This window comes from Aphelocoma coerulescens, chromosome 4, assembly GCF_041296385.1.
Source record: "Aphelocoma coerulescens isolate FSJ_1873_10779 chromosome 4, UR_Acoe_1.0, whole genome shotgun sequence".
Classification (NCBI taxonomy): domain Eukaryota; kingdom Metazoa; phylum Chordata; class Aves; order Passeriformes; family Corvidae; genus Aphelocoma; species Aphelocoma coerulescens.
The window spans coordinates 53,138,712-53,154,226 of record NC_091017.1 but is presented as its reverse complement, the minus strand read 5'-3'; the positions used below and the strand labels follow the sequence as shown (position 1 = coordinate 53,154,226).

Sequence of the window (15,515 nt, the reverse complement as noted above, 5' to 3'; positions counted from 1 at the left end):
ATGCAGCAAAGCAGCAAAAAAACCCCAAACACCTTTTCATACAGCAAGGCAGGAAAAAACTCAAGCAACCCTTTTCACACAGCAAATTGGCAAACATGAAAAGCATGTTATTATCATATAATTGTTATTTTCCAATGAAATGCACTATTTTCCTGATAGTTCAAGTTCACTGTAATCTTGTAACTTCTCCCAAGGAATTCCACATCCTCAGAAAAATTACAAATTGCTGACACAATTAGTTAGAAGCTTATTTTGATTATCAGACCTCCTTTCCCTGCCATGAAAGTAATCAATCTGAAATACACAGTAACCCAGTAAGGGAGATGTCATGTAAAGCTGGTCATATCTTTCCAAAATAAGTATTTGGTTGGTGCTAGACACTTTTGATTGAAGCATAAACCTGAAACACATTTAATCTTCCTGATGTACATTTCCACTTAAAATAAGTACAGTGTAACTGTGTCAGTGATGTTTCATCTATGTTGAAGAAGATGCAAGGTATAAAATAAGGTGATTTTTTGCTTTTCAGACTACCACAGAGACCCACTGTCCACTTCTGTTCAGGAGACTTTTCAAGCTGTTTTTAATCCACTTTGAGAAACAGTGTTGCAAAAATCCAAATTGGGCACCAGAAGTCAATCACCAATTCAAGTCACCAATTCAAGTCACCAAGACTTAACAAATGTTTGTGTGATACTCTTTCCTTCATTTCTGTTGCACAAATTTGGGGTTCTAGACTCCTGACAATCTCAGCAGTTTTGTAAGCCACTGAAACAATTTTGGAACTGAGAAATCGAGGAGATATGCAGGAGTAGCTCAGAAGGGACAAGGTGACATTCAGGTATGTCCCACCACATTCAGTGACAACACTGTTCTTATGCAGCTCCAGCTTCGGTTTGAGTGAGCCAGTGGAAAGCTTGCTGAGACCAAGTGCAGACGCACACCTACGGGGTTGCACTTACCTGCGTGTGGGAAACCCTTCGCTGCCACCTGCCAAGCCGGACCTCCTTTGGCCTGTGCCTGCTGTGCTGTCCAGTGGGACCACAGATACCTCCTGCACACGCCACCCTCACTCTGCATTTCTAGCTGAGGTACAAGCAGCTATCAGAGCCACCAATACACACTTCCAAATCTGCTTTTATCTGGGATGACAGATGAATGCTGTGCTGCTGGTGGTGTTGCCAGCACCCAAGTTATTGTCTTTACAGTGGATGCGCAATTGAGAGAGCCTGCTTCTGGTGCAACTTCTCTTTCATAATTCATTCTTCCCTTTCTGAAGGCTTTGAGGGAGGTAGAAACAAGTTGGCCATTCAGACATAGGCACTGCAGCCAGTCAATTTGAAGTACTGAGTTTATTCTCATTTCATCTAGTTCTTTAGGGAAAGAATACACCATTCTATTCTGGCAATGTAGTGTATTATAAAGGCACCTTGAAAAACATCTAATTGTTATCAAAATAAATATAAATAAATAATTTAATAATTTGTCTCCCTGAAAATATTTTATTTAGAAATCAGAAAGTTAATGACAAGCAAATTATTGATCTTGATTCTCTGTCACAGATCCTTAACATCTCACACAAAAGATGGAAGCAGAAAAGAAAGGATTTTCTTGGATTCCATGTGTGATACCAATAACTGTTCTCCATCTCATTATAGATAAGAATTAGACATACCATTAGCCAACAAATACAATCAATACCTATCAGTCTTCCAAATTTGAATTAGAAGACAGGGGAAAAAAGGATATTTATCATTACTAGAGAACAGCAGTATCACTCTTAAATACCAATATGTTGCAATTCCTTAATTTTTAAAGAGAAGTGGTGCTGAATAATGATTCCACTTTGGCATAAATGTTAATTGTTTATGTATTTACTTATATATTGTACGTATTTACAATTATTTAGAATTTCACTGATGTAAACTTGCAACTACTATGGGGATACTTCCCACATTTATGATGGAACTTTGCTGAATTTTCAAGAATGTTCAGATTAGCAAATAGTACATCTGATGGCAAACTTACTCCAATTCTAAGCTCTCTCTTCTTTATTGCTCACAGCTGGTGGCAAAGATGTGTGATGTTGCCATGCCTCATAAGATGAGCAAGGTTTGGTAAACATATGGAAGATAGCAAATATTTTTTTAAAACTGAAGTGTGTATGAAAGGCATTAATTTTAACGATTAGACTCTGGTTAGCATTATCCAATATTTCTCAATGCCAGAACACGAACATCCATTCAGCCCACTTCAGCAAGCAGGGGGAGATTATTTTGGGGAAAGTACTTTTTAACTAATGCAGAATTCGTGCTCTAGGGGTTATTAGTTTTCTTTAAATTGCTATGGCTTGCAAAAATTACTCATGAAAGTTTCCACAGTGCCACACTGTTTTTCTGAACACATGGAGAGACTTTTCCAATGCTTTCCTGACTACCCAGATGTTCATTGCATTGAGCTAAGCCCACTGCACAGTGATGGCAAGCCTCTGGCTACACATTGCTGAGAATCACAATCCAGCAGTCAGGGAGTAACTCAGTACCCTCTTCAGGTTCCTGCCTTGCTGGGAATTCAATGAGCAGATGACTGCAGAAGAGCCATTAGCACCAGAAAGAAAAATTGGAAACCATTAAGAAAAACATAAAAAATTCTTAGTGGCCTGCTTTCTGACAATAAAAAAGATTTGGAAAAAAAACAAAAACATTTTGAGGTGGTGGAGGGATAGTTTTAGAGGAAAACCTCCTCTTAAACGAATCTTTCAAGCCTGGAAAGCTACAAAGAGCAAAAAGAAATCCTGCCTATCCTGTGGCTCCCATTCAGTGTATCAGTCCCCTGTGTAGAAATCCCATCAGAAGCCCTATCCCACACAAGGCAGTTAGAGTTCATAATTGGACATACATTTTTTTCCTGTTAATGCCTCATCAGTAGGCTTAACCCCCTGAACTTGGAGGTGACCAGTACATCATGTCTGTGCCATGCATATTGCAGATTATACAATTGCTTAACCCATTTAAAATCAGAAGCTTTCAATTACATAACTGGATGGTAAACTAGAATGCAAGATAAAAAATTGCAGGAATCTTCTTAGAAGCATTTGTCTCTTTATGCTTCATGCATTTCTTATTAATTTTTCACTAAAATGCATAATTATTTTTAAACTATAAACATTTGCCTAGAAGAAATTAAAATTTAGGATCCGAATGTATAATGTTAACTTTACTGACTTTTTTCTGAATTGTGAATAAAAAGATACTAACCCTTGGACCAAAGATAAGGCCAACAGCAATATTAATCAAAGGAAAGGACATGATTTAGTGTCAAAGCAAAGCCTTATCTGTTCAGCGTAGCTGGATTTTTATTTGACCTCTTCCCAAAGATGCAAATGGACTTACACAATGTCTCAAAGGTCCATAGCCTACTACCTAAAAAATTTAGAGGTGACTCATTCATTTTTCAGTAGGATACCTTTTTGTTCAGAAACATGTAATCTTTGAACATTTTGTTTCAGTAAAAGAAAATAAAGAAAGAGAAGGATATTTTTTGAAACTACCAGGACATTGTGACAGAAATAACTGGAGAGATGACTAAAGATTAAACCTATTCAATAATGCCGAACTTGCAAAAAAATGAGCTGATACAGAAAACTCAAGATTAAGTGGGTTAAAAATGCACTTACATTGGTGTATATATTTGACTTTGACATGATATTAAAGTTTTATGGATCACATAAAGATTTATGGGATAAAAATATCCAAGTCACTGAAACAATAACAATCTGGTGCATTATTTTGCTAAATAAGAAAAATCCTACTGTGTTTATGGCTAGGAATATTCAATTTGCCGTCCCTAGAGCAGATGTCAGGTTTCCTTCCATTCGTATTTTCTTTGTACAACTTCAAGAGTAATAGAATAATCCTATCTATGATAAGGAAAAAGCAAGTGGAAACCATCTGGATTCTCAAACCATCCAGACTACAATCAATGCTATTCCATATATCTCACTTTACAGGGAAAAAGATTTGTTAACAACTTTTAAACACATTCAATCGTCATTTCAGACTTCCTTTCCAGACTTGTCTACATGCACTACAAATTATTTAAACTAACACCCTTAAAATGGCTGAGCAGGGACAAAACGAAGCTTTAGAAAAGGCACTTACTACTAAATTCTTTTGTTACATAGATGCTATATATCAAAAAGCAATATGAAAAAAAAAATAAAAAGAGAAGAAGAAAGATAGCTACTTACTCTACAGTTCCTAATATTTTTTAAGTTATATTATCCATTTAGATAGTATTTGCAGATGCACAGAACTAGCGTCTTTCAAACAATAAAGTATCTCTCAGCAACATCTGTCCCTCAATACTGTGTCGTGGCAAAAATGCACAGGTTGTTAAGGCAAGGTGGGCTCAGCTGTCTGTGTTTCTTCGTTGAGATGTGAAAATGCAGGAGGTTGGAAAAAGCCTGAGAACTGTAGCATGTGCTGCTTCTATAATCTCCAGGTGACACTGGTTTCAGGACAATTTTAGCACAGGCAAAATAATCCACCCAGCAAAAAATTTGACAGCAAAAGCAACAGCAATGGAAGACATCTCCATGTTGCTCCACTGTCCCATGGAAGTCTGGAGAAGACATAATTGTGTATTACAGCTATATGCTATACTATTACATGGATGCAGAGCTGCAGGACTGAGATCTGTGGGATGGAAAACTCCTCAATGCTATCTACTAGTGGTTTTGTTTCCAAGAGAATGACCTGACTGCTTTCTGAAATCTAATGAGATGAACAATGCAGGGAGCATATAAGCGATTTCTCACTGCTTCACTCAGAGGCAGAAAAGGGGGGAAATGAGAGTCTCTTTCCTCAGGAAATGCTTCCTGAGTCTGTGATGTTATCAAGTAACTTTCAATAACATTGGAGTGACAGTATAGGCTATTTTGAAACTAGGAGTTCTTTGAGGTGATGAACAGTAACAGGAATTGCTCTGGGCAGTTACTACTGCTGTTAAATCACTGCTAAGTCAAATCTCTCTCTGGCATCAAACAAATAAGTTGTGAAAGATTCTACCACACTAGTTTTTAAAACACTGGGTTCTGTATATGGCAGAACTGAGTGTTACAGCTTTTAGAAAGGGAAGAAGGAAAAGACAGTCTTTGACAATCACTCACCAATCAGTCCCAAAGCAAGAGAGCCATCCACTGAACGCTGGAAACTCCCTGAACTACAACACGTGAATTGGAGTAGATGAAATCTCATGCAGTCCTAAAAAAAGGAAACTCTACCTTCTCCCTTAAAGGACTAGGTGAAGATGAATTAAATGTCGGATATAAAAAATACTTCTTTTGCAAGAAAAAGTTAGCCTTGGAATTCTGGCAGAGCAATACCTTACAGGAGCACCTGCAGTGATGCAACTTGAGAGTCTTTTTTCCCACAGACTTACAGGAGCTGTGTCCCCCGGGGGCAGGGCTTGAACCATCACAGCATAAATTTCACCATTCAAAAGCAGCTCTGCCAGTATCTGATTTTCAGCCTCTATTCACTTTCTAGAGGGCAACATGCTAAAAAACTACCTTATGCATGCTGGAAACAATTCTAACAAAACCAGAGAACTGTAAACTGTGTGGCACCCAAACAAGCAGATGCTGCAAAAGTTCCACTCTAATGACAGAGATGATGAAAAGGAACTAAAGGATGGCTGGATTATTTTCATCCCTTCATGCTTCAGGGATAGGGGAAGAGGGACAGGGAAGCAGAGAACCACAGAGGCAGCACTGCTGCTCTGGTCAGTACTCTGGCCACCACTTCTGCCCCAATTACACGGACATCCATATAAGTGGCAAGCTGCTGGCAGCGGGGGGACTGCAAGGTTGGCCTCCTTGAAAAGAGAACAGGAGCTGTTGTGTGCCAGATATGTCCAGTTCCACATAGATACACACCACAGGACACAGCTGAGCCCGTCAGCCAAGCTGGTGGTGCCTCTGTGAAAAAGTATTTAAGAAAGGGCATAAACACCGCACAGGCAGAGAAGTAGAAAAAGAGTGAGAAACAGCAGTGCCAACACCAAGGTCAGAGAAGTATGTGCTCCATACCAGAGCAAATACTCCCAAAAGGACTGCAGCCCACAGAGGATCCACACCGGAGCAGAGGATGAATAAGATCAAAGAAGTAGCAGAGAACCACAGTCCTTCCCTGCGCTGTTCATTGCCTCAATGAAGGGACTGAGTGCCACCTGTGGTGAAAACAAGGGGGAGGGAGAGGAGTCTGGAGTGAAGTTAAGTCTGGGAAGTGAGAACGAGAGGTGTTTCCCTGAAGTGTTTTAATGCTTCTTTTTTTGTTTTTGTCTCACAATATCTGAATCAGTCAATAGGTATTAATCAGTAATAACCTAATTTACTCCACTTGAGTCTGTTTTGTCCATGATGGTAATCAGGAAGTGATCACCTAGCCTTTATCTTTACCCATGAGCTTTCTCATTCTTTCTATTTTCTCCCCCCATCCCGCAGGACGGGGTAGGGAGAGAGCAAGTGGCCATGTCGTGCTTAACTGTGGGCTGAGGCCATGCCACCATCACCCCCAGAGTCGGCTGTGCTCCGGCAGGCACTGAGGGCCAAGAACTGTGACATGGATGCACCAGAAGGATGAGGCATAACAGCATCAGACAGTGCTTTCTGGTGTGTATTGCTGGCTTCAACCTCCAGATATTCAAATTTTGCGGGTAAAACAACCAGAAGTAACATATGCACAATTTAGTTACAAGCCTTGCTTTAAATTATAATGGCTTGAAACCATAGCCAAGGAGCATCTATCCCTTCAGGGGAGCAGTTGTCTGCATAAGGTAGGCACAGGATGGAAACTAATTCAGACTGCAGAGGTAGCAACATTCTCACCTCTTTTTGAAATGAGAAGCTCTTGCTCGACAGTTATCTCATTATTATTTTTACATTTAGGATATTAAACCATTATTCGTATTTCTTTCATCTTTGCTGGGTAGAAAGACAAGCCGAAATTAAAAACGCTACTTGGAAAGGGAGCTATCTGTTCCGCAGCAAAAATGAATTATGCTTCCATCTGACAGCAAGAAAAGCATTCACCATGGGGGCATTAAAGTGTACATAGATTTAGGAGCAGGGGGAAGCTCTCAGTGCTGACGGGAGAGCCCAGGGGACAGCGAGAGCCGGGCCCGGTGCGGCACCGAGAGCTGCCGGGACCTGCCGGCGGGGCTCCCCGGCCGCTCTATTTTTACTACGGTATGTTTTGCATTCAGACTTTCCACTGCAGGCGGCCCGGGTCAGGGGATCCGCTCTGCTGGGGGAATCTGACAGGTCAGCTCAGCCAGAGTTATTTATAGAGGGCGGGGGACTGAGGGAAAGGATGCGATCGGCATCGTATTCTTCTGCCGCGGGGCTGCGGACTGGGAGAGGCACCCAGGAGCAGCCCCCGCTTCGCCCTCAGCACAGCCGGGCGAGGCGGCCGTGGTGGGGGAGCCCCAGCCCGCTGGACACGGGGGCTGCTGCCACGAGAGCCAAAGGGACAAAGGCCAGGTGCTCTTCCTTCCCTCTTTTCCTCCACTTTAACTCATGCGGCCCCTCGGGGAGTGAGGGCGCACCCCACGTACGTGCTGGCACCCGCAGTTACAGGTCCCAGCAAGTGGGGGCGGCGGGGCTCTTGTGCCCTGGTACCCAGACTGAGGGTCAGGACAGTTCTAGGTGAAACTGCACACGCTCACAAGACAACTGACTGTGGAGGGCCAAGAGAATTAAAAATTCAGAGGCAATGAGAGTAGTCAGGCTGGAGCTATCTGGATACTGCCTTCAGTCACTGTTCTGAGTTGAAGACCTTTACAAGGAGGGTTTAAGCTTTCTTTGTCCTACCGTGACAATCCATCACTTCACAGTGGGTTATCACCCACGCTTCTCTCCTGGCACAGAAGAACTGTATGTACCCAGCCTGCCACTTATGAGGTCCATTTCTTTTTGATAGGGAAAAAAACTGGGACAGACTACAAGCATCAGTATTTCAAACTGTAGTCAGACTGCGCCCCTCACGTCCTGCTGCTTATCTGCTTCATCCTGAAGGCATTTAAATATCAGTAGGTGTCTGGCAGGCTCATTTGGAAGGGCCTAAGCTGCATGTGCAAGTCTAAAACTGCCCTGCTGCAAGTGGCCTGCCATCCACCCCTGCCAAACCCTGGCTGGCATTCAGAAACAAGACATTCATCTGGCCTTGTAAGCACTTGCTGAGGATACCTGACATGCTGACAGGATTCAGACTCTTCCCACAAAATGTAGCTATAGCCACCATCTTTTAAAACCTGACCACACTAGGAGATAGTGCCATTGTATGTAACTCTATAACAGCATGACCTGTTCAGCCTGAAAGCAGATGACCTGGTACTCAGGGCCTCCTGGTCCAGGTGGAGTCAAAGCCACAGCACCTCTTAAGGAAGTGCCAGTAGTACTTTTATTGTGTCTCCTGGATTGGGATGACCTGAATCTGCTGGCCCTCAGCACGACAAAAGTTCACAGAGCTCAAACAGCCACTTAGCCACACTGATTGAAGTGCTGTCTTCCTGCTTGTGTACGAAGGGTTTGTTTGTGGTTCAGCATTTGTTGGTTAGAGTAGTTGAGTAGAAGCCACTGGATTTCTTTGCCAAATATCACCATCCCAACATTCCCTTGCCTGTTCCACCTTCTCTTGAAAGGACCATTCTCCTGACAAATGAGATTTCTGTCTAGGTGCTTATCCACCTCAGCCTCTGCACACACTTCTTGTCTGGCTATGTGAGTAATGACAAGAAATTGTGTTTCTGGCAATACACGGACTTAATGTAATGGCAGGACAGTAATGTTTCTCAAAGGAGCTGAGTGCTAAGACCTAAATATGTATATCAGCTTAGCAGGAAAAGAAAAAAGAAAAAAAAGGGCAATTCCTAAATTCAAGTAAACCCACATTTTTAAATAATTACTGGCACTGTTAACAGTCCTGGCTTTCACTTGTATCTGCAGATGTCATCTAATACATAATTAACAGCCAAACAATAAAAAAGATATATTAAATTGCCCTGTGCACATTTTACAGAACACCTCCAATAATGACACATATCAAACCATCTACATACAATACTTTGAATTCACCAGACACTCAAGTTATCTACATACAGTCAAGTGCCAGCTAAGACTTGTGGAAAGGAAGTGAATGTTTTCTTCAGTATTTTATAGCTCCAGTTCCAAAAGACTCAGGAAAAACAATATTTTGTCCTGAGATACTAAGAGCACAAGCAAACTCCTCTAATATGGGAAAGCATGCTGTGCTGCCTGGCTCATCACCATTAAAGCCTTCTCAGGAAAATGAGTGCTAGTGGCTTCCTTAAAAATGCATGCTGAGTGAGGATTATATGTGGACTTGAAGGGCTGGGCTTGTCCCCGGGCAGAAAGACCCATCCGCCTGTTGGGGTACTCCATAAATGGCCTTTGGAGGAGGGAGAAAATTCATGAACACTTCATTTCTAAAAGAGCTTTGAACACTGTTTAGGATTCCCTTGTTCACCTGGAGAAGCCCCCATCTTTCTACAGAACCTTGATGTCCAAGATCCTCTAGGGATGTCACCAGCTTTTATAGGGATACAGTTCTCTAATTTCTTGTATTACTACTTTTTAGTTGCTTGGATTATCTCAGTGACACATTAATTCACCCCTGTGTCACAGTATCCAAGCTTATAACAGAGGTCTCCAACTAGAGCATCCATTACAAAAACAAACTAAAGAATTTAGTCCTGCTGACTGGCCCATCTTTTAGGAGCACAGGAAGGGTGTATGTAGCCATATGGAAAAATCCACTACCATACTCTTACTGCTGAAAGCCAAAACTTCCCAAGAGATCCCGTGAATGCATTAAAAGCTCTTGATATTTGATTTCACCTCAGAGTTTCACCATCTCAACCCGACTGTTAGTAATTTAAGTTAATTAATTAATCGCCTGCCATGAAATGCATCCAAGGATTCTGCATTTTAAATCAAGTGGAGCAATGATATTACTAAAGTGTACTGCCATGTTTATAAACTTGTGAAATCCGCAGCTGTGCTGTTTCGGTCGCGTACGATCAGTGTGACAGCGCGAGAAGCTCCCTCGCCCTCTCCGCAAGTGCCGCGCATCAGGCTCAGCACTCCTGCGCGGCCCTCGCCGGTCCCTCCCGGCGGCGGAGAGGGAGAGGACAGCCGGTCCCTCCCTGCGGACGCTCCCTCTCGCCGTGGGCTCCACACCGGCCCCGCTGTGCAGCTGCGGTCCCCGCCGCGTCTGCCCCTCTGACAACCCCCCCCGCACCGGGGACACTGGGGAGACACCTGCTTCCCGGCTCCCGGAGGGAAGGGCAGGCTGGGGGGACCGACCCTGCAAGTTCGCACAAACGCGGCAGCCACCTTCTGCAAGTTCCCTCTCGCCCCCTCTTATGCAGCCTCTCCCATAAGGGCAGACCCCCTCATTCCTCCTCCCAGGTGTGCGCTGGAAGACTGCTCACACCCGCGCTATCCCCTTCGGACTCTTACAACCACACAGGCGTGGTTCTGCCTGGAAGGATCAATTGCCCCCTCTGTGACCCTGTACGGGATAACCTCCTCCCGTGGGTGGTGGCGACCAGCGGTACCATCCCGCCGGACAGCCGTAGGAGGGGGTCCGGGTCCCTCCACCCGACCCCAAGGTGCGCCGACGCAAGGGTAAAGCCAGCTCTAGCTGATGCCGGGGGGCAACCACCGCGCCAGGCTCACGGCGCATCGGCTCTCCGGGAGCCCGGCCGCCGATGGAGCTGCCATGACAGTCCTACCAGAGGTTAAGCCCAAAGTTTGTTCTTGCAAATCCTGGCCGGACCTGTTGCCGTCGGGTTCGGCCAACTCTTCCCCGCTCCTTCCAGCGACAGGGCATTTAAAGGGCATAGCAGCCCCGCTGATCTTCCGCGCCGACTTGGTGAGAGAGCCGGGGCCAGGGCTCTGCTCGGCTCTCCCTGAGACGCCGACAACGAGCGCTTGTTGGCTGCGGCTCACCTGCATCCCGCGCCTCTTGAACGCAGCCGTCCCTGGAGCGTCCCCACAAGTTTAGATCCTGGAGCGCTCCGGGACTGCCCCATCGCGGCAGGCTGGGCGCGGGCGGTCACTTGTCCCCGGCCGCCCCCCAGCCCGCGCCTCCGGGGGACATGGCCCCGTCCCTGCCAGCGAGCCACGGGTCCGCTCTCGCTACAAAAGCTCGGCGGGCTCGGGGAGGGGGTTGCCCCTTCTCCGCTTGCCCGAGCAACCTGCCGCTCAGCCCCGCGGCGGCAGCGCAGGCTGTGCGCCGCGCTCGGGAACTGCCCGCCGGGCCGGCGGCGGCCGGGGGTGTCCCCTGAGCGCGCTGCCCCCGCCCGCAGCCCGGGGGTCGCCGAGCGGCGGAGCCAGCCGCCCTCCCAGTACCCCGGCCCGCGGTCCCCAGGCAGCTCCCGGCGCGGAGGAGAGCGCCCTAAGGTTCGCCTTACCCGGCTGGCGGAGAGAACCTGCCGGTAGCGCTCCTCCTCCGCAGGCAGGGCAGGGAACTGTTGCGTGGAGAGCATGCTCTGGCTGCTGCTGACCCCTCTCCACTTTGGCCGCCCCCTCACCCTTCTCTACCTCGGTCTCTGACGAGCCGCGTCCACCCGACTCCCGCACAGACACACTTGCGGGGAGGGCTCCGCATTTTGTCTGCTCTGCAGACTCCCCTCCCCGCTCCTCCACCCAATAATAATAAACCTCCGCGAGAAAGAGCCACATCCCCACCCCTTTCGCACACAAGGCTCTACCCCTTGGGGACAAGCTGAGAGACAGCCCACTTGCTAATTTCGCCCTAAAGCCTCCCCCAGGGAGAGCGGATGAAGTGGGCACAGCCTTCGCGGTCCCCCTCCTTCCCCCGCTATCCCTCGGTTAAGGGACGCCTCGTCACGCTGCGAAGGGCTTCAGGTGGCAAGACAAGCCTGAGTCAGAGACGATGTAGGGGGCAAGAACACGCGGAGCTCGCCCCTCGCACCCCTTACCTTGGCTCGCCGGGGCTCCGCCGCGCCCTGGCTCCCGGGCCGCCCGGACGCGCACTTGGGGCTGAAGCGATCCGAAGCCAGCCCAGCGCATGGACCTGCAAGCGCTCTTGGCCCGCCGGGTCGAGGCGCAGAGTTCAGAGCGGAGGTAGGCAAGCGCGGGCCAGACTCCCGGGTCCCTTAATTCATCTGCGATTCCCAGGTGGACTTCCCTGGGTGCCAGAGGACGCACCTGGCTTCTGGATGAGCTTTATTTTACGTTCAGGCAAAGGCTTTCCCTTTCAGCCCAGGGACGGAGAGTTTCGCGCCTGCTGCAGGGGCTGCAACGCTTCCCTCTGTAGCACACAGGCTGGCCTGTCGCAGCCCAGCCTCTAAGGCTCCAAGGAGAGCTGAAAGCGGCGCTGGTACCGCAGCAGCAGACGGGAAGGAGCTCCGGCAGCAGGAAGCTCTCCCGGAGCCAACGACAGGTTTCTCCAGCTCCTTGCCCGCAGGAAGGCTCCGGTTCCAGCCCCCTGGCGCCAAGCCTGCCGTGCCCCGTCCCTCCCCTGCGAGGAAGCGCTGCGCGGGAGGACAGCAGCGACCCGACCACGTTACCCCCTGTCCCCGCGCCGGTCCCAGCCCTGACCGGCCCCAACGATCCGGAGCTGGAGGAATGTCCTGGTTTTTGCCTATCCGTAGAAGCAAAATTCGCAGACCAAGAGACAAGTGCCGCCTGAAGGTACAAATGACAGAGCGAATATTCCATCCCCATGAGATATCAGCTTTTAAGACCTGCATTTGATGTATTTGTCCCCTTGCCCTGTATCTGCATTCAAAGATGTCAAGTCTGACTGAAGCCCCCGTCTGTGCACAAAACGGAGCTCACCAGCACTATCCAAGAATGATAAAGTCAACAGGACAAAGGCAAAACAAGGAGTACAAAAGGGGCAGAAGTGGGTCCTATCAGAATAGAAACAGTTCAGGACCCTTCCAAGAGTCACAGAAAGATATCACTGGCACTGCAGCTGAGTTCTGAGATGACATTTATAAACCAGAAAGGCTTCCAGTTTTACTGTGCATGATTTAGCACTTCTGAAATGCTATCATTCAAAATGTGAATCAGAAAACACCCAAGAAAAGGTGAACCACCACCTCTCCATGGATACGGCTTCCAGCCCTGTCACCACTCTTGATAATTAGTGAGGGTGATACCCCAAATAACAGTGTTTATTTTTGTAAATATAAACAAATTATATTATATATGCTTATATATAAATAAGATTAACATTTCTTAGCTTTTTTCCCCCAGTTTCCTTTCCGGATGTCTGTATTTCCATACTTCAGATTCAGGACCTGTTACTTTGTGGGAAAACTTTATGGTGCAGACAGGGTTCTCCGTGCTTCTGGAGCACCAATGTATTTAGGAGGCTCCTGCTCATGGTAATTCAGGGCTGCACTTTTTACCCAACCAACCAAACATCTCTCCAAACCCAACCTCCAATATCTGGCGGAAAACAGTGGTCACTTTAAAACAATTGCACAAAAAATAGGAAAAGCATGGAAAAAGAGAGAAGCAAGACCATTTATGCAAAATATTGCTAATGTAAAACAACAAATATTTAGTGCTGTAATGCAGAAATCAAATTTGTGAATCATAGCAGAGACTAGGTAGCCCTGTCAAAAATTCTAATAACAATAAATGAAAACTTGTATCTAAGAGGTGCAGTACATGGTTCAGACTGCAAAAACAGCTTGGCCTTGGCTGAGGATGGCTTCTCTTCAGCTGTAGAACTGTGAATTTTAAACCCCAAGCCAATCTTGACTCCTAATATACTAATTTCCTCCAATAGGAGAGCCACTGAAACTTGCGTTTCACAAGATTCAGCAGCACAAAAAGCCTGAGTTCTGGTTTGTTGGTGATTTTATGGAAATCACTGCATACACAACCATTATCTAGCTTAAATAATACTTGGTCGAATAGAGCCACAGTTCCCTCAGACTACGATTTATTTCTACACAGCTGCTGTTTAGCCTACCTTACATTTGCGTTTGATGTATCACAGTTCATATTCATACACTATCCATACCACAGACTTGTTTTCTGGTACCGTGGCATATAGACATTTTAATGCAGTGTTCAAATAATTCATTAACATGTAACCACTTGTAGAAAGAAGCATATCTCATTATCTTACAAGTAATTTGACTTCATTTGACTTTTTCCCTAATTTTCACCTTGCATTTCCCTTCCTAGGAAATACAAATCACTACAGGTTCTTCATTCTCCAGTTCTCTAGAACAACTAATTTACTTGAATAAGGGCAGATAGGAATACAAATTTATATTCACGAAGCAAGAGAAGGGAGCAATTTAAATGCTCATTGGTAACAGGATGAAACCTAAGCAGAAGAGGGATAGCCAAACTAAATGAAAATGAGGACAGGGCCACGCATGAACTGTCCAAACAAGAATGCTCCACCCTAAAGCACACACCAGAAAGCAGCCGCCCCACACATCAAGCTTCCACTGCCTGGCACTGGAACACACTTCAGACCAAGCATCTCTGTGCTCTAACCTCACAACACACAAGCTCATCACTCAGAGAAAGCTGGCACAGAGCAGGTATGTTTTGGAGCCTGAGCTACTGCTGAGATTATAAACTCAGAGCTCACTGCTTTAAAGCCACGATCAAACATAGATGCTTTTATGAACAAATTTTGGTGCTATCTGCTTAGTAGCATTTCCTTCTCTAGTAGTTAAGGTCAGTTAAGGTCAGAATGTCTAATAAATCAGCTATATTTCTCCCTATGCGGCCAAAAAAATCAGCTACTAAGTCCATTCCCACTTGTTTTATCTTAATCGACTTCCCCAACCCACTCTCACAATTTTGTCAGAGCAGTAACATGAAGGAACACAATTACATAATTCCAGCATTAATGTGAGCAGTAAGAACTACCAGAGAAGGGGACAAAAAGCATACCTAAAACTTGGGCTGCAGTATGTCAGTCATCATTACCTGGGAAGTTTGCTGCTTCACTACACCAGTCCTTGAGAACAAACAATTTTTTCAAGTCGTTTCTGATACATTTCTTGTCTGACTTGGTTTTTACATTAAATTAACACACACAATGGATTTGATATTGTTACAGGGAACAAACTTGCCCTAGGAGTTCCCAATTCCAAACAACAAGTTGTAAGAACCTTGACTCAGTGGAAGGATGAATTCTCATCAGAATGCATCCAGAATCAGAAAAGCCCCAATTTTTTTTTATTTTACACATAGCTAAATATTCTTCATGTTAAGTCATCATCAGGCTTTTATTGCTTCAACAGCAGGTCACGTTATATAATTTGTTTTAACGTATCAATATGCATTGTTTTTGTAAGCTGTTAACATTCAAAATATTTGCTCATTATATTATGTAACAGTACATTACATATAAATTGCTAACAAACCCTACCTTCAGTTCAGTATTTCTTTCCTAGAATTACCATCTTTCATTAATATT

The 15,515-nt window shown here is 45.6% G+C and overlaps 1 protein-coding gene across 5 annotated transcripts in view; it reads right to left on the bottom strand.

Annotated features, from left to right (window-relative positions):
• Positions 1–12,483, bottom strand: part of CORIN (corin, serine peptidase) — a 130,128-nt gene extending 117,645 nt beyond the window's left edge. For 2 of the 5 annotated variants that reach the window (XM_069014182.1, XM_069014186.1), the window contains exon 1: positions 11,500–11,623. In XM_069014182.1, the coding sequence (XP_068870283.1) occupies positions 11,500–11,574 (75 nt within the window). In that variant the 5' untranslated portion in view covers positions 11,575–11,623. The other 3 variants (XM_069014185.1, XM_069014184.1, XM_069014183.1) reach the window with 3 other exon arrangements.
• Positions 12,484–15,515: the final 3,032 nt, after the last annotated feature.